The sequence below is a fragment of the Micropterus salmoides genome, unplaced genomic scaffold (genome assembly GCF_014851395.1).
Source record: "Micropterus salmoides isolate LMB-PRFRI ecotype aquatic unplaced genomic scaffold, ASM1485139v1 Ms_hic_scaffold_13, whole genome shotgun sequence".
Classification (NCBI taxonomy): domain Eukaryota; kingdom Metazoa; phylum Chordata; class Actinopteri; order Centrarchiformes; family Centrarchidae; genus Micropterus; species Micropterus salmoides.
The window spans coordinates 20,769,472-20,788,319 of record NW_024040374.1 but is presented as its reverse complement, the minus strand read 5'-3'; the positions used below and the strand labels follow the sequence as shown (position 1 = coordinate 20,788,319).

At 39.9% G+C, this 18,848-nt stretch overlaps 1 protein-coding gene across 2 annotated transcripts; it reads right to left on the bottom strand.

The window, feature by feature from the left end:
- Positions 1–1,460: 1,460 nt before the first annotated feature.
- Positions 1,461–18,778, bottom strand: zgc:77486 (uncharacterized protein LOC405808 homolog). 2 transcript variants are annotated; one of them, XM_038716121.1, is made up of 6 exons: positions 18,237–18,576; positions 16,635–16,834; positions 16,144–16,255; positions 8,502–8,629; positions 6,774–6,881; positions 1,461–5,045 (listed from the first exon to the last, which is right to left on the bottom strand). In XM_038716121.1, the coding sequence occupies exons 1-6, from the start codon at positions 18,401–18,403 to the stop codon at positions 4,897–4,899; spliced, it is 864 nt and encodes a 287-aa protein (XP_038572049.1). In that variant the 5' UTR covers positions 18,404–18,576; the 3' UTR covers positions 1,461–4,896. The 2 variants fall into 2 exon arrangements, with proteins under 2 accessions (XP_038572049.1, XP_038572050.1); XM_038716122.1 differs by lacking the exon at positions 18,237–18,576 and adding an exon at positions 18,636–18,778 and having other exon boundaries at positions 4,897–5,045.
- Positions 18,779–18,848: the final 70 nt, after the last annotated feature.

Below are 18,848 nucleotides of genomic sequence, written 5' to 3'. Positions count from 1 at the left end.
ACAGACACAGGGATAGAGACATTTTCCTGCTTTGCTGGCAAAGTAACCACCTTTGCTACCCATTACAGTGAAGTGCAAGTGTCTGCCTTTTCAGCTTGTTTGTTATGTAGCCCACCCAGGCCACAAGAAATAGGCCATCTCGTTACAGGCCCTGCACACAGATGATTTCAGTCAATCTGGCTGATTTAATCTATTTTCAGGTTAGAGGGTCGGGTCACCCAAATGAGACAAAAACATATTTTCATCACTTACCACTCACAGTATCTGGCCATGCAGCCAGTTTTAGAGTGCAGAAATCTCATCTCAACAGCCAACCTGGATCTCAAACCGGTGCCTCAACAGACAGGACAACTGAGACAGGATCTGGAAAGATCATCAGCGTCTTAACAGTACTCTGATAAAGGCACACTGTATGTCCAAATGTCAGTTCCTGCATCTTTTAAAAATCTCTTACTATAACCATGTGCTCCAGATCTTATCTTTCTAGATCCTGCTATAGTTTTGGCTTTATCTACCCATGTTTGGAGATATGAGATTTCTGCCTACACCTCATTACAATAGAGATGAATTTAATTTGTAGCAGACACAACACCATGGACACCCGTAGCCTTCTAAAAAGACAACATTTTATATATATTAATTATTGTGGCTTGTGTAAAGAAATGAATCACACTAGTGCAGCTAAAGATATTGGAGGAAACATATGTAGCCTAATGGGTTATTAGGAAAGTGTAAGAAAAAACATAATTTTGCAACAACTTTTGCGACAAACATGATTTAAACACCTGTGCACAGACGTCCATACCAGCTACTCTGTAGATGTCTTTCATTTTAACTGACAGCGCTGCACTGGAAGGAAACTGAACTCAGCCTGTTACACTGATTCTTGCTTAGTGACTTTCAAAGGCCACATCAATTGATGTATTATTTTTCTCCACACGTACACACCACATTTAGTCACTTTCAAGGTCTTGTATGGTGAAATGGGAGATGACGTTATTTTTGGCATGTTTCCAGCTACAAGACAACAAGCCATTGGTCACATTTATTTCCAGACTCCTATACTCAGTTTTTCTTGAACCTGTGATGTCACTAAATCTGGGTGACACGCTTCTGTTTTATCAGTAACACAGACTAAGTGCGTTTGATTCAGTATAGTAAAGTGGCCCTCGTGGCAACCCCTCTGACAGCATGCATCGAAGCTGAACAGTGCTATTGTGTAGCACCAATTGTGCCCGTGGTGTTCTGCTTTGTACTTGAAAACAATATACAAGCACAAAGCAGTGGGGCCACAGTATGTGCATGTACTGAAGCAGCAAAGAAATCATGAATGCTTGTTACTATGTACTGCTAAATATATACATTTTTTACAGAACTTTTTTAAAGAATAAATCATTGTCTCAATCTTTAGCAACAAACACAAATAAATAGAAACGCATAAACACAAAAGACAAGTGTAATTTAAAATAAACTTTGTGAATTTATTGTTTTATACTTACTCTTACACGTCATACAATCCTAAATCTTTAAAAGAAAAACAAAATAAAAAGATATCTGGTGGTGTTTCTGGGGGACTGGAGTGCCAAGGGACAAGAACTACAGCTCAGATTTCATTTGATGTCCCTCAAGCTCATCTTGAAAGACAGAATATAGCAAGTCATTGTCATTTGTCTTTACTTGCAGGTTTATCATTATTATCAATCAAAACCCTAGCAGGATGAAGACACTGACTATGAAAGGTTGTGCTAAAGACAAGACTGAAGACATCAAAACTATCAAAGCAACAGAAGGAAGAGAAACGTGAACTTACTGAAAATATCTAGATTATGCAGGTATGGTTGCCCAAATTGCTGGTGCCAACAAAGTCCTTCATCACAAACAGTTTTTTCAAACTATTTTAGTGATCCAACTGTCCCAAATCACATGCAAGAAAAAAAACTGGGCCTCCATCCTGTGCCAAAAGACAGTCAATATCAGGCCAAGTAGTTTGATAAATGGCATTACAGCTCATTATGTGAATTATGGTGGTTTACATTCAAACTGCTCATGTTTATTAAGAAAATGGGGGGTGGTGGTTTGATATGAGCAGTCAATAGAAAACAGCAAGAGTAAACCATGAAATCGTTGCGATTTACACAGCTGAACAATCGTCCCAAGTAAAGGATGTTTCCTCTGAAAGGACTTTCAATCTGTAAAAAGGAAAACTGAGCACTTTGTAGGCGACAATATTTTGTAATAGTCATCAATCCAGCAGGCGAGCGTGAATATTCTGAATATATAAGACACACCTTATGGAACACCGAACTGCAGAGCTGCTCCAACCACAAGTTCCCCTAAATACGACAATTATTCTCCTTGTATATAATCGTCACTCAATCTCCATTAACTCCTTCAGAATTTTCAATGTATATGCTTTATATGACCAACTTATGCTAAGTAGTAAGTAAACAGTCTTGGTGTTGGCAGGACACAAAGCCATTTAGACATGTCCATCACCAACACTAGGACTTAAACAGGAATACTGATGAAGGCCAATTTTCCAATCAAAGGAACAAAAAGATCTAACATGATATTCTGTGTATACAAGGAAACGTGCCATTCACATCCGACACATTCTGCACTGGCTTATTTTGAAAAATGCACACTCTGCAAATTCCCTGCAACTTTTCTATAGCTCCTTCATAAATATTTAATGATCAGGATCAAGCAACATTTACAAGGAAAGCTTTTGATAAATGATACCTCTACATCTCACAACGGGCCTTTTCATCTTTCAGTAATATCGCTAGGCTATGAATAGGCTTCAGTAACAGGATAAAAGCATGGGCTGGGATACTGTGTTAATCAACAAGGTTAATAAAGCTTATAGGGGCTTGTTAACAATCAGACTATTATTGTAGAATAGAAGCCGCATGGCCTGTGGGAGACACTCATGGTAGAGTCAGTTAATGAACATACTTTGGACATTACATGGGCAGATGATGTTTAAAATAACTTGTAAATAAGGGGGGGGGGGGGGGGGGGGGGCTGTGCTATTTCTGGCACATTATTATTTATTTTTGGATTTGAATTATGAAACTTTTATACACATAGTATTTCTTCATCTTAGTCCCCCCAAATGGCAAAAATCTACATTAAGATTATACTATATGAATAGGAGCCATATGGTATTTACATTTGGAAAAAACAAACTCAAGAGTCCTGTTAACCTGAACCTTAGGGTTCCTGCCATGCATTGTGCTACTGCTGTGTGGCTTTTTAAACATTCCAGCTTCATTTCAAACTGCACAGTCCGTTACAAAACACTAACTTGTATGTTTCACTGCACACATGCATGTATGTATGTTTGATCTTCCTAGAAGAAGCTGGCTAGAAGCGGTCTTCGTAGTAAGGACTCGTCTGAATCGGAGCACATTTTAAAAAGCGCAGCACGCAACTCTGTAGCATCGCGACAATCTTTTCTTTTCGCTGAGCAGAAGGTGTGTCAATGTGTAGAGTAACTGCGACCCAGGTCAGATTTTATTCAGCATGTGTCAGTGGTCTGCTGGTGGTTAGAGAAACATGGAGCTTCACACGGTGACTCCATGGAACAGAAAAGGGCATTCAAGGAGAACACATAGCCTTACTGAAATAGAACGTCTTATCAGTCCAACATGAAGGCAATATCTTCAGCGAGCCATCAAACATAAACTGCAAATGACCCAGATGCTGAACAAAACTGAGTAGGTGTGGAACATTAGTTTGTGCTCTGCAGTTGACACACTTTGTTGTGCTTTGTTTCCAAATCCAAAACAATGGACATTTTACTGCACAACTGTAGCTGCAACGGCTTAACTGGACTCTATTGTGTCAGAGCTTGTTTATTTTTTTATTCAAAAGGTTATATAATCAAGATGGAATTACTTAAATATAAATGAAAAGGTCAAGTGCAAATCTTAATGATTTGCTGACACATGCCGCCAATCCTCCAGCACAGACCAACCAAACAATAAAAAATAAATAGAATGCAATCACACAATTCAAGCTAACTACAATATATTAATATAGATCTTCTGATGTCATACGCTCATTAAAACTGAAAAAAAAAAAAAAAATTAAAATAAAAACAGAATTCAATCACTCAGTTAACTCAAGGTTCTCAGTTTCCCCTACCCTTGCCCTCCCCCACTGTCCCACTCCAATAACTGTTCATGCACCCAATATCAGTATGATAAGTCAATATATGAAAGAGAAACATTTATGGAAAATGCTGAGACTTGGAGTTCAATGTGTGGTGACCCATAGAGTAAAGAGGTGGGAAGAAAAAAAAAAAAGCCAATTTGACAAGAAGTTGACATCATTTGCAGTCTGGGAGAAAAATGTATATTCCAAAGCCCTTAAAAGGTCTTGCTGATACATGAAACCTCCCAGTTTTTGAAATTTCTTTTCTTAACTTGCTAGACCTTAATTGAGCTCTGTGTCATTATCCAGGCTGTGACACATTCCTTAACAGCTTACCCCTGTCTCATTTCAACTGCCTTACAGGGATTGTATAAAAATAAACTCACACGATCCCCCAAGTTGAGAAACAAAAAGGGGTAAAATCAAAAGCCTTCCCTCCCCACAGCAACACTAACGTCCACAAAGCCCCTACAGCTCTCTCCCAGACTCTCAAGCAACTGTGCACACACACTTTCATACAAACACACACACAGAAACACTCAGGTTCAGCCATCACTAGTGGAGAGAGAGGGAGATGCTAGTAAGGGAAGAGTCTGGACAGTGGCTGCGACCTCACCACCCCACCCCGCCCGTCTTAGACTACCATGAACAAATGAAGCCACGATATCAGGTGTTTCATCCAAGTCGCCATTGTTCAAATTCACAAAGTCAGAGACTTGTTTTTGCACTCAGTCCTCATAACTTCTGAATTTTCTCAGCCACCACGATGGGGTTCTCCTTGCGTATGCGGGCAGCAGCTGCACTCCGGTAATCATAGGGACAGTCGTGTTTGTCCGAGTAACGGTGAATGGCACAGAACAGGTTGCCGCAGCGACAGTCAAAACCTTCAGTAAAGACAAGCAAACACGGTCAGTCAACATAACAGCTTTATTATAAACATCATTACATATTTAAAGAGTTTACACAACCATTCTTGCATAAAAGCGTAAAATGCATTGATCTCTACGGGTTGACATGTTCATATCTGTTGCTCCTGCATATTCTAGGTATATTTGCTCTTTAAAATTTAAAATACTGTACAACAAAATGACAAGAAAGTTAAACAGGGCATAAATAAAGGTCTGCAACTCAGCCTGAAATAAACTATGCCCCGAGGGCAGCATTTTCACATGTATTCTGAGGATTTTGATTAGGGTCAGGCCTAATATACAAATATTACTTTTCAACTTCAAATGGTGGCTGGAGCCTCCTTTGAGGAAAGTGTCCTTTGGCAAAAAGCTGCAGGACACTGTGAAATGCCTTGGACTGTGAAATGCATCGCTATCCTGCAGTATGTTGCTCTCTGTACCAAAGTGTTTGGTTGTAGAGAAAAAAACACATAACACAAACCATGGACTGGGAGTTGGGTTTTGGATGTGTGGGATACAGGTATTTTGTCTTAATGAGCATCCTAACTGGCAGTAGATGATAACTTCAAATGCCAAAATTTAGGAATATGCCAATTTAAAGAAGCCAGAATGGAAGTAATATATCTGTCTTTGTTTTGGAAAAATTCTGACAGCAGGTTTTTCGCCCCAGTGGCAACTGAAGGAGATGTTGAGGTATTTACATAAGTCCATGTGTGATGAGATAAAAGCCCTTTAGAGTCCATCTTAATTACCATGTGCGAGATGAAATTGAGACAGTGGTTATTTCAAAAACTCCCACTATTATACTGTTAAACTGTAAATAATTTCTATACAATTCTCATTCCTTGTGTTTGCAAATGGTGTCAGACACTAAATTTCAATAGAAATCAACAGGTACTTTTGGTCAAAAAAACAAATAAATAAAAACATAGTTCACTCAAGGTTCTCAGTTTCCCCTACCCTATAGTCCCCCCTCCAATAATGGTTCATGCACCTTGTATCGCTATGATAAGGCAATTTATTAAAGAGAAACGTTTCCGGAAAATGCTGAGACTTGGTGTTCAACTGAGAACACCACAACTGAGATGTGAACAAATGTTTGACTAGAAAATAATGAGAGCCTCATAAGTGAATCAAAAGTGACACTTCTGATGAGCTGCATCAAAATCAGAAGTAAGTCTATATCAGTAGCCCAAGAACATAATCTCTTCCGAGATTCATGATATAACAAAAAAAGCACATTGTCTCGTAACAGTTATAAGGACTGTGTTCGCAAACTCTGTCCGCAAACTGTGTCATCTCCTTCGGTGACTGCTTCTTGACAATTTTGATTGTGTGATTCTAGATTTTAAAAAAGGGACTTCTGGCAGGGCTGTGATTTTAAAAATGGTCCACGTTGTGCTCTTGTGGCACAGATTTTGAATCACCCAACCAACATTTGGGCACTTTGTGCCATAAAACCAGTAGGACAAGGGTAATAAAGTGACATGGTATCAATGACATGCAAATGGTGCAATGAGTTTACCGAAAACTACACACTGCATGTGTGTAAACTGTAAATCAAACCTCTGCCAGGTTGTGATTGTCAGGTAAGTGGAGAATCCCAGCAAGCACTTATAAACCCTTGAACCATGTTAGTAAGTTGGTAAGAAAAGCTCTCTACTCAGTACATGTGTGTGTGTGTGAAATTCTTCTCATCCTTACCAGTAAGGCCCACTTTCTTCCGGCAAGAAAAGCAGCGGTTCTTTTTCTTATTTTTGTCAGGAGTTTGGTCATTATCAGACAGAGCCTGTGCTGCCTCCCCCACTGGCTCTGATGAAAGAAAAACAAAAAACAAAACAACAAGCACAATGGTCACAAATCAATTTATCCATTGCTTGTTTAAATATATGCTTTATTTACAACAATGACTGTGTTTAACAATAACATAAATAAGGTAAAATACTAAAACTAACAATAACCCAAAGTTTAACATTCAAGAGATACACTATATTGCCAAAAGTTTTAGGACACCCCTCCAAATCTTTGATTTCTGGTGCTTGAATCACTTCCATGGCCACACCTGTGTATAAAATCAAGCACCTAGGCACGCAGACTGCTTCTACAAACATTTGTGAAAGAATAGGTCGTTCTCGGGAGCTCAGTGGTGCTGTGATAGGTTGCCACCTATGCAATAAGTCCATCTGTGAAATTTCCCCACTACTACATATTCCACGGTCAACTGTTAGTGGTATTATAACACAGAGGAAGTGATTGGGAACAACAGAAACTCAGCCACGAAGTGGTAGGCCACATAAAATCACAGTGCGGGGTCAGCGCATGCTGAGGCGCACAGTGCACAGATGTCGCCAACTTTCTGCAGAGTAAATAGCTACAGACCTCTAAACATCGTGTGGCCTTCAGATTAGCTCAAGAACAGCACATATAGAGCTTCATGGAATGGGTTTCCATGGCCGAGCAGCTGCATCCAAGCCTTATATCACCAAGTGCAATGCAAAGCGTTGGAAGCAGTGGTGTAAAGCACGCCGCAACTGACACTAGAGCAGTGGAGACGTGCTCTCTGGAGTGACAAATTACGCATCTCTATCTGGCAATCTGATGGACAAGTCTGGGTTTGGCGGTTGCCAGGAGAACGGTACTTGCCTGACTGCATTGTGCCAAGTGTAAAGTTTGGTGGAGGGGGGATTATGGTATGGGGTTGTTTTCAGGGGTAGGGCTTGGCCTCTTAGTTCCAGTGAAAGGAACTGTTAATGCTTCAGCATACCAAGACATTTTGGACAATTTCTTGCTCCCAACTTTGTGGAAACAGTTTGGGGATGACTCCTTCCTGTTCCAATATGACTGTACACCAGTGCACAGAGCAAAGTCCATAAAGACATGGATGAGCGAGTTTGGTGACCCCACCCAAATTGAACACCTTTGGGATGAATTAGAGCGGAGACTGAGAGCCAGGCCTTCTCATCCAACTTCTGTGCCTGACCTCACAAATGCACTTCTAGAATAATGGTCAAAAATTTCCATGAACACACTCCTACACCTTGTGGACAGCCTTGCCAGAGGAGTTGAAGCTGTTATAGCTGCAAAGGGTGGGCCAACTCCATATTAAACCCTACAGATTAAGAATGGGATGTCATTAACCTTCATGTGCATGTAGAGGCGGGTGTCCCAGAACCTTTAGCAGTATAGTGTATCAAGTAACAAAGGTAACACTCATCAATGTAGTCATGAGGAAGTGTATGTTATGGCCATGAATCAGTCTGAAGAGAAATTATATAATCAAATATGAAAGAGATACATACATATGGGGAAATGTCATCACAGAGTATATTGCTTTTGAGGGATGTTTATGGTGCAGGGTTTTGGGAATACTTTCTGTGGATAGTGGTAAGGGACAGATTTGGGAAAAGGACCACTGTTTCCTGTGATGTTTACCTGTGCTGTTGGAAGTACCCTCCTCCTCTCCCTCCTCAACCTCTGCTCGATCAGAGTCTACAGCTGCTGAATCCTGGGAGATGCTCATAGCAGTCATCTGTTGGGTTACTGGGCTGGGGGAGCTGGGACTGACATCACAACATCAAACAAAACCAAAATAATCTAATTTTATTCAAACATAATAATTCAAAATGAAATTACGATTAATGACGACTAATTAATTCTGTAGTAAATGTATGGCAGAGAGAGTGTATTAGGGATGTCCTGATCAAGATTTTTGCCCCCGATCCGAGTCATTTAATATTAGTTAGTATCTGCATAGACCGAGTCCTGATCCAATACTAGTCCTGATCAAAGCTCTTTTATCAGACTTTTTAAGACCTTTTTAACACCACCAAGGATGAAATTTAATACCAACTTCACTGCCGTATAATGACAAATCTGTATGAATTTTAAGCCTGAGAAAATTATTTACAAAGTTACGTGAATTTAATAAAACATTTTATTATAATACATTAATATTTAACACACTATAGCTTTTTGGGGTGTGTTTGTACTTTGATATGAATCAAGGATGTCACTTTGTGTTGAAAAGTGGTGGGGACATAGGGGTTCAAATTAGCGGTGTGACGATACACAACTTACAATATTGGGCTCACGAGAACAAGACAAGATGATATTTTAACACTATTTGGATGAAATATTCAATGCTGAAATATATAAATGGTGGTCTGTGGGTCCCCTAGAAAATTTTGAGCACTAAACACTTAATTTCCTGCATTCTGGAAACATTTTCTGCACCAATTTCTGGTAGAATTGTCTTATATAAAGTGATTCAGATGACAATTCAAACAAAAAAATTGTTTTTTTAGCTTAAACTTTTTTTGGACATTGCACATTTGTTTCTTCTATATTTAAATGGCATTGCATGTTTTCTTATTGTGCAAATAATCTTTCTCAAACTATTTTCATTTTTTTTTTTTTTAACATTTCTAGTTTGCAAGCCATTTTTCAGAACATATTTAACAAATGCTTCAAAAAAAGTGATGGAGACATGTCCCCAATATCCCCAGCGTAAATTACACCTATGAAATGAATCCAATTTTTGTGCACTAAGAACTCTTAAGGGGTGAAATCAAAAATACAAAGAAATTGTGCCGAATGGCCTCAACCGCCACTTGTCCGTGTATCTGGCTTTCTGAATTTCAGACACTTTCCCATTCTCAGGTGACGAGCTAGCGTCAGCTTGTTAGTAGCACGTCAGAGACGTTTTGTTTTCTTTCCTAACTGACTGATTCGCCCAGAGCTTGGATGCCAGAGCTCATGCACTGCGAACACTCCACAGTCCAGAGTATAAAGCTAAACACTGACGTAAACAGTAACGTTACCTGTACTGCCATACAACATCAGAGTCACACCAAACGGCGTAAATTATAAAGTCACACACATAAAAAGTGTTTATTTATGACGTTACGGCATTTTTTAATCCTACGAAAGGACAAGAACAAATTTAAGACCATGGTAAATTTAATTTAATACTTTAGTAATGAAATTTAATACTTTTAAGGCCTTATTTTTGGAATATGAAATTTAAGACTTTAATACTTTTAGGACCCCGTGGGTAACCTGTTTTATTGACCGTGTAGCATCAACACATGCTAGATTTCCCCAAACATTTCTGAAGCATCAGTAAGTGACGCCACCGCCACACATGGACACACGGTGACATCACCGATCCTTGGGCTGATGTCTGCGACTTTGCTGCAGTGGTTCTCTGCACCTCTATTACTGTCTGGTTTAGGGCTGGAACGATTTAACGATTAAATCGATAAAATCGATTAATAAAATGCTTCGACACAAATTCTTTGCATCGATGCTCCGTTTAATCCATGTAACTATACAGCACAGTGTTTTGCACGGACATTTATTACTGTCGCACATCGCACTTACACTGTGAACACGTCAGGATTATAATGTAGCCGTTTGCAAAGTGGAGGAAGAGAGAAAATGGCGAGGGACAAAGAAGAAAGTGTCCAAAGTATGTTATTATTTCATGCTAAAGAAAACAACAACTCTGTCTGTGTCACAGTCCGTCCACCGCAAAACAAAACTTATGTCGCCTTGGCAACAACACGACGGCAGTTGAACAAAAAGGTGTCCTGCCAGCGGCCCAAAGACAAGGTAACAGTAACAGCAACTTCAGCAATTAACTGAAATCTTGATTGATTGTTGAGTTGAAGGTTAGCCAAAGTAAGCCGCAGTCCTCAGCTGAAAATGTGAATAAGTGCGTTTGTTGTTCTCCTTTTTGGGCCGTGAGTTGTAACCTCACAGTCAGGAGTTAACTGCGTGTCGGGAGCTGCACCCTTTAATTCCCCTCCCTCTCTCTGTAGCTCAGACAATCCCTGCTACCTGCATGCGCTAATCCATCCTTCACCCATATTCTTTGTCTTTATAACTGTTATCTTTATAATAACAAACAACAGCCGTTTTGTGTGCAGGATCGCTCATTTCCTGTTTCACATTTCACGTGTGTTTTCTTGACAAAACGTGGTTTGGAGACCAGCGTCGGGTGACACAGCTGTTGTCAGTCGCACCCCACGTGGTGGGGGGGGCACATCGATGAATCGTTGAAATAATCTATTGAAGCTTCGAATACTAAAATCATCGTTAGCTGCAGCCCTAGTCTGGTTTGGTCCGGCCACCAAAAAGGACAGGGACAGACTACAACGGACAGTCAGGACTGCAGAAAAAATCATCGGTGCCAACCTGCCCTCCATTCAGGACTTTTCAGACATTTCCAGAGTCAGGAAACACGCAGGAAACATCACTGCAGATCCATCTCACCCCGGACACAACCTGTTCCAGCTCCTCCCCTCTGGTAGGCGCTACAGAGCACTGTACGCCAAAACCAACAGACACAGAAGCAGTTTCTTCCCACAAGCCATCACTCTGATGAACAGCTGATTTCTGACTCACAGTGTCAGGAACAATTCCTGTGCAATAACCCAGTAACTCTAGTATCTCTAATCAGCACCTGTTTACTGGTTTCCACTTATCTATTTATTCACCATTCTCTATTTCAGTGCTGTTCATACTATGTCATTGTATATACTGTATACCAATACACCTACCTCAGGTCATATGGTCATAGGTCTTATTTATTTTTTCCAGCATCCTTTGCTCTATGTTCCATCGTACGGTGTACATGTGTACATGTATGTGTACCTGTATATCATATCCACCTTCAACATGTACATAATGAGAATAATAGTTTACTCTTGCATCCTTTGCACTCTGATCACTGCACTATTTGTCAATAAGTCTATATTGTTTTGTTCATAGTGTCTATGTTAGTGTTGTCTATACTGTAGTTTGTCTGATTTTATTTTATTATTATTTTATCATTGTGTTATGGTATTTTTGTACGAGTAAGCACATCGTGAGTCAAATTCCTTGTCTCTGTTCACATACCTGGCAATAAAGCGGATTCTGATTCTGATAAAGACACGCACGATTAAGTTTACTTTCTATTGTGATAGTTGTTGTCTGGCCACCTCTTCCTCTAGTGAGGAGGAAACTTTGATATGTAATGGCAGAAACTTGTTTCCATGAGATGAGAGATTTCTCTCTCTCTCTCTCTCAGGCCTATTGCTATGAATGTTTAGGTTGCAATGTTGCCAGAGCACAAATTCATATTTAAACAATAAAAAATATATAATTACATTATAAAAACTAAAGAAAGCGGAATAAAAATAACAAAAACACAATATAGGCCTATGTTACATTGAAAATAAGTCTTGCTTTGACAAGCAGCAGAAATTTTCAAAGGAACAATTATTAAAATAGCAAACAATATTAACACATGAACCCTGGCACCTATTTCCAGGAAAAATGCCTAAAATAACATACCCAAAATAAATCCATTGTACATTCCATTGTACATTTATTTTACCATTATTGACTACATGGAGATGAAATACAGAAAAGATATGCTATTTTCATCCTCGCCTGGAAAAAAAGTTATATTTTAATGCAAAAAACCATCAAAACCACCATAAAGTAGATTATAATTCACCTGAATATCTTCTAATACACCTGGAATACAACAGTAACTGTAAATTTGATGAAAAGAAACTAATATACAACAGTTATTACACAATCTTTGAAAAATATACCAGGTGAAGTTCCATGTTTTGGCCATATTTACTGTTTAAATGTTCACTTTTATTGGGAGTTTTCTTCAAAACATTATTTCTCTCCATACAACCACGTTCCAAATAACATAAAGCTTCCAAAACACTGTAATATTGATAAAAATAGTCAATATTCCTGTGACCAAAAGCACTCCAATGCTTTACAGACCACAGCTTGAGAACAGAACTTCCTACAGGGCTGCATCTTGATGAGACGAATCCAGACATATGCTGGATGTCTGTGTAGCTCCTACGGGTCGCCAGCAGAGGCCGATAAAGACCGCCTCCGCCCAAACAAAACTCTTCTTCTCTACTTCAATCTGATGAGCTGTTTGTTTACAACTAGACAGGTTAGCTACTGATACGCCGGTTGATTTAAAAAAACGCATTGTGCGGTATTTACTCACACTAAACACTGTAGCAACACGTCCACAGAAAGCTGTTGGACAGCACTTTGTGTACGAACATTTATATGAGTTACAAGTACACAGAAGTGCTAATAAACAGTATAAACTACAGCTTTCACTAACTGTTGATACCACGACAGCCATCTTGGATCACGACGTCGGGATAGTGAGGTTGTCCTGACTTTCCGAGTCGGAAATCCGATTTCAGGGGGCGTTCCAGTTGAAAGTTCCAACTAGGAACTCGGAAATTCCGACTTCCCATGTCAAATGGAACGCACCTTTAGAGCTAAGATGACCTCACCAAGATGGCGGCCCACCAGATGGTCTCTGTTGACACAAAGGGCCGCTGTTTTTGGACGGAAAACAGCTAGAACAGGGAAAATCGATTACACCCCCTGCATCGTTTGTTTCCAAGTGGTTAATGATAATAATGTGATAATTAAGTTACTTTATACAAACAACGACGGTTCTCAGTTTGTTGAGAATAAAATTTGTATCAAAAAAAGTATCGTTCAGGAAATGGTTTCGAAGTCGAGGTATCGTATCGATATCGAAAATCTATGAACGATACCCAGCCCTATATATAACCCAGCTCAGTTGCAACCACCTCGCGAAATGCTCGTTTTGCAGACATTGCAAGTGGCTGTTGGGACTGCTTTGGTTTTCCAATTTAAAATATTTCCACACTGCAGGCATTTTAGCCGAGTACTCCCACAAACTGTGCTCTCCGTTTACCACACTTGTGTGACAACTACTGTCAATCAAAGGATCGGGCTCAAGTTTGTGCTCAATATAGCCAATACCAAATAAGTTTTAAAAAATGCCTTGGTTGGCCCTGATTCTTATCTTTCAGGTTGGATCGGGACATCCCTATTGTGTATTTTGTTAGATAGCAAGTTAGCCAACCTAGATGTTCTTGTTGCCATCCAGAATGACATACAAAGTATCTATGTGAAAATGGAGTAAACACAATCCAAACAATAAGAGTAAGTTTTTCCAACCACAAAAAGCCAGAAATAACACAAAATGATGATATTTGGAATCTTTCTTTTCTTGTTTTATTTGGCTGGATCGTTTTGTTTGGTGACTGACTACTAATTTCTTGGATATGTTTCAGCACACTCCCTGTGAACCACTCTGTCAAATACCCTTGAGGATCTATCACAATCAACGTGACAAAACACAACCTACTACAGAAAACGGGACAGCAAACACATACAGTACACAGCACAATTAGCCATGATTACAACATGCAGACAGATCAGGAGCAAATCCCTTCTGATAACTCCAAAATTTCATCACACTGGGAACAAATGACTGTTTGGACTTCTCTGTGCACATTCTGGGAAGAATTAACCCATAACTGGAACAACTTCTCTGAAAGCTGGGCTCATTATAATGTGTGTAATCTATGTTTTCCAGGAAATGTAGGCATTGGTGTTATATTATACTACAGAACAACTGCTGCTCAAACATTAAATCATCCAGCCTTCTATCTGATTTTCTTTCTTTAAGATTTATCCTGGTCCACTTCCCCTTTTTGTTTGATGTCAAATTACAGTTACATCTATAAAAGAGTAAAACCCAGCAGAACCAGCACATATAACACAAAAATCTTTTTAACCATTAAAGCAGCCTCATAGAACTTCAAGACATTGTCATCTTTAAATACTTTTCTCACCCATCAAGTAATACATCATACAATTCAAAGAGAATTATTTATTGCCATGTCTAAAACAAACCATCCAAGAATCCTTACAAAATGCTTAATCACAAAAATGAAATAAGCCTGGAACAATTATTCAACATTATGCAGCAGTTTCAAGAACAGGCCCTCAAGCAAGCTTTTTAAACTACAGAATATTGCTCTTCAGCTCTTCTTTTTTTCATTGTCACCTCTAAACAAGAGAGCAATATGATAGTTAATTCTGCCTTTGTTAACCATTAGGAAAAAAGTGCGTATACTTAAAGTGACATTTCCAAATTAAAATGCCTAAAAATTTGTTGTGCATGTCCATTATCCCAAATGTTTCCAACATTATTCAAACCCAGAGCAATCTGTAATTTTATTTGAGTTGTGCTATAAAATACAGTACAGTATATAAAGTACCACAGTCAGATATGACCTTGGGTTGTGCTTGGCTTGACAGTTTTCTAGTGTGCAAATATGCAAATATGTCCGTAACATGGGGTTGGAATTGTGTATACTGTAGCACACTGTTGAGTATGAACTCCTTAAAAATGGCTGAAAATGTTGTCCTGACTGGCAAATCACTCTTACCAGAAAACTCATCAGGTGAAGTTAAAAATGTTTGAGTGGCCAAAGGACAAAATCCCAGCAGGTATGTTGAATAGTAAGATGTATTTATACATATAGTAGCTTACCATCTTTGATTTCTGCAGAGAATAGCTGTTGTGCTGGTATTTAATTCAAGGGACTAATGGGAGAACATTACGAGACAGCGTGCTGGGGCTAGTAATGAACTGATGTACTCATTATTTAGCCAATTAAACACTCTTTGGAGCAATTCATAGTTTTCAGTCACGTGACATGCGTGGTGACCTGGAGGGCAAAACAACAGACTAATATAGCAGCTCACACCGCGACTCCCCCATAGAGACGCCGCAAAAGCAGTTCAATTTTATTTGGATCACCTTTCAACTTAAGAAAAAGAAAGATATGAACACAAACTGCAAGTGTTGGGAATATCCAATACATATAACATTACAGCATCCGCTGCCGCATTTCTACCGTTAAAAACAGCCAGGTCCCTGCCGCCGCTTGACTGCGGTGTGTTTACGTTTACCGTGTGGGGAATCCCTCACTTAACACAGCTGAGGCTTGTCTTCTCCTTGATTGGTGCATCCGAAAGCACAACAACCATCCAGCATCTCAAAGTAACAGTGTATCACTTGCTTCCCGGTTGGCAGGCAGCAGAAAATAACGTCTTTTTTGCCCTCCAAGGGAGCGCTTTCCTTGGAATGTGACGTCACGTGAAAACTATGAATACAGGGTTGAGCGAATTCTGTCGGTCAACTTACCTGGTCGTTTGTTCCTCTGGTGGGGTTCCCGCCACCTCTGTACTGGGCTCTGAGGTTGTACTCTCCACAGTCACACCAGCTGACCCTGGTGATCCTGACGGTGACGTAGCAGCTGTGTGGGGACAGAATAGTCTGATAGCACGAACAACACAGAACCTGTTGTTTTGGCCCTGAACGTGAATGACGTTCCATTTTTTTTTAGTATCTTATTATAAGCCATTCACTGCCCGTTTTTTTCTACCATGAGATGTGTTTTGAGTTAATGTGAAACAAATGGAGATGTCACTCTCTTGCTTTCTTATGCCACAGCGTAGGCAGCCACTGCTACCTATGCTCTCCAACCCCTTTTAGCAAATTCAAGTGTCCCGCATACCTGTACAGATTTTGAATGATCCCCTGTTCCAACTTCTTGTCTCCCCCCCCCCCCCAATAGACCCATATCCAGCATCCCTCTCTGCTTTTTATAGGTCACGTCTCTCCCATCTTCCTACCTTTCTCTCCCGGGGGGCTGGATCGCCCCCCTCCCTGTTGTCTCTGCAGGTGTTCCTTGTAGCAGACCGAGCACATGCCGTTGGTGCGGGGGTTACCATAGAAACCACATCCCATAGTGCAAAGCATTGGCACCTGCGTCTGATTGGTCTCCTGAGCCATGCTCTGACAGAGGGGGTAAGGGGGATGGGAGAGGATATTCCTGAAAATGGGGTTGTAGAAGTTAGTCAAAATGAATAGCAGTCCCTATATGCTTACATGGTTATTCATTTTTTAGCTAAAAGAGCTTGGAGAATGGCATTGGAGCATGAGAGTAGAGTTGAAGAAAATGTGAGTCACTTTGTGTTAGGGCTGCAACTAACGATTAGTTTCATTGTCAGTTTTTTTCCTGATTAATCAATTCACTGTTTGGTCTATAAAATGACCCGACATATTGTGAAATATTCTCTGTTTCAATCCTTGGGTTACTCAGTCCCATTACATTAGTATTTAAGGACCACCTCAACACTACCAGCACTCATTATTACACTATTTATTCATTCCTGCTATTTATCTTTACACTTCGGTAATACTGATAACTTTCCATACTCCTATTTATCACCTAACTACTGTTTAATACCGTTCTATACTGCTATTTATCATTACACTTCTGTTAATACTGTATAATACCGTACATATCCACATTTACAATTTATAATATACCTTTATTTTGACTTACCAACTTCTACTATTATTTCTATTAATATTATGCCTTGTGCAAGCCAGCATCTGTAACAGAATTTTCCCTCTGGAATCAAAAAAATATTTCTGATTCTGAAATGTCAGAAACCTGAAAATGTAGATCAGCCCAAGATGGCCTCCACAAATGTCTTTTTTTGGGGGACCACAGCCCATAGACATTCAGTTTCTTTTCCCAGAAGAAACCAGAAAATATTCACATTTTAGAAGCCAGATCAGAGAATTGTTTCCTCAATAATTACTCAAACCGATTATCAAAGTAGCTGGTGATTAGTTTATCGCAGTTGACAACTAATCGATTTATCGTTGCAGCTCTACTTGGTGAGTTAAAGGGTCATGGCCTACTAATTGTAGGTGTAATTGAAGGTTCATTCATACCTTTATCAACCAAAAATAAATCCAACACCACCAGCTCTGCCACTAAATCAGAACTGAACAGTGCCTTACACTTTACTGAGAATTTAGTTTAAATTATGTTGCTAAATTATGTTCTTCCTACAACATCAGGGCATTGATCCAGGTATTTAAAGTAGTAACATTAAGCTATGCAACTGTCACAAAAACTAGTTGGACAGCTGTGCCCGGGAATGAAAACAAAAGGTACAAAAAACAAGAACAATTCCGTAAAAGGCAAGTTTTGTCTGCGAAAGACAGTCTGCGAAAACATAAGCTAGCGCAGCTATTTTCTGCTTTCTTCCGCCGCACAGCAATATGTTTTGGCCAGGACAAAGTTAACAAAAAGGAACAAAAGCTAAAGACATGTCTAAACGAAACAGCCCTGAAAACTTAAAACGAAAACCTAAAATTAACCGGAGGATCAGGAAACGTTAACTCTACGTCGCTTACACTGTAGCTAAATAACTTACAGCTGACTGTCCCCAGTTTGAGTTCGTCCGCAGCAGAAAACAATTTGCGTCCTATGCTCGCCTCGCTCACAGCAAACACTAACATTAGCAAACAGCCTCACTGGACATTTTGTCTGACAATAGATGCCAGTGCTTAAAAGAACAAAACTCGCATAGTATAATTCCATTATGACGAAAACTAAGAAAATAAAGAAAGTATAGCGTCCTTAGCGACAAAACGTAAACAAATCCTGTGTTTTAAATCGAATAAACGCTACTGTTAGCAGGCTAACGTTAGCTGAGCTGCTAGCATGATCAGCCAGCCCGAAAGCAGTGCGCTCCCCGACAGAGCCCTAGCCGGTTTAAAACCGGTTACACACAGCCGGAGTCTTGTATAGCGGTCTAAGAAGAAGACAGTACCTGAAATACAAGGTACCGGGGGCTGCCGACGACCTTGGGCTTCAGATTTGTACAAGTTGTGTCCCCAGCAGAGCGCGCGGCCTCCTACCCAGCGCTACCTCCCGACATTCGAAACAACGACCATGACGTCATCCTCAGCATCGATCCAGCCTTCAGTCCGACGGCCCAACAAAGTCCACCCGCCCCCCCAAAAACTCACATAACAGCCTTCAG

Bases quoted from the DNA above. Each gene is read 5' to 3' on its own strand.
- zgc:77486 (XM_038716121.1), bottom strand. From the start codon at position 18,403: ATGGAATTATACTATGCGAGTTTTGTTCTTTTAAGCACTGGCATCTAT. The intron at 6,882-8,501 runs GTAAACATCACA...TTCTTTCATCAG, and splicing joins GGGTACTTCCAACAGCACAG to AGCCAGTGGGGGAGGCAGCA. The intron at 5,046-6,773 runs GTAAGGATGAGA...TCTTTACTGAAG, and splicing joins GAAGAAAGTGGGCCTTACTG to GTTTTGACTGTCGCTGCGGC.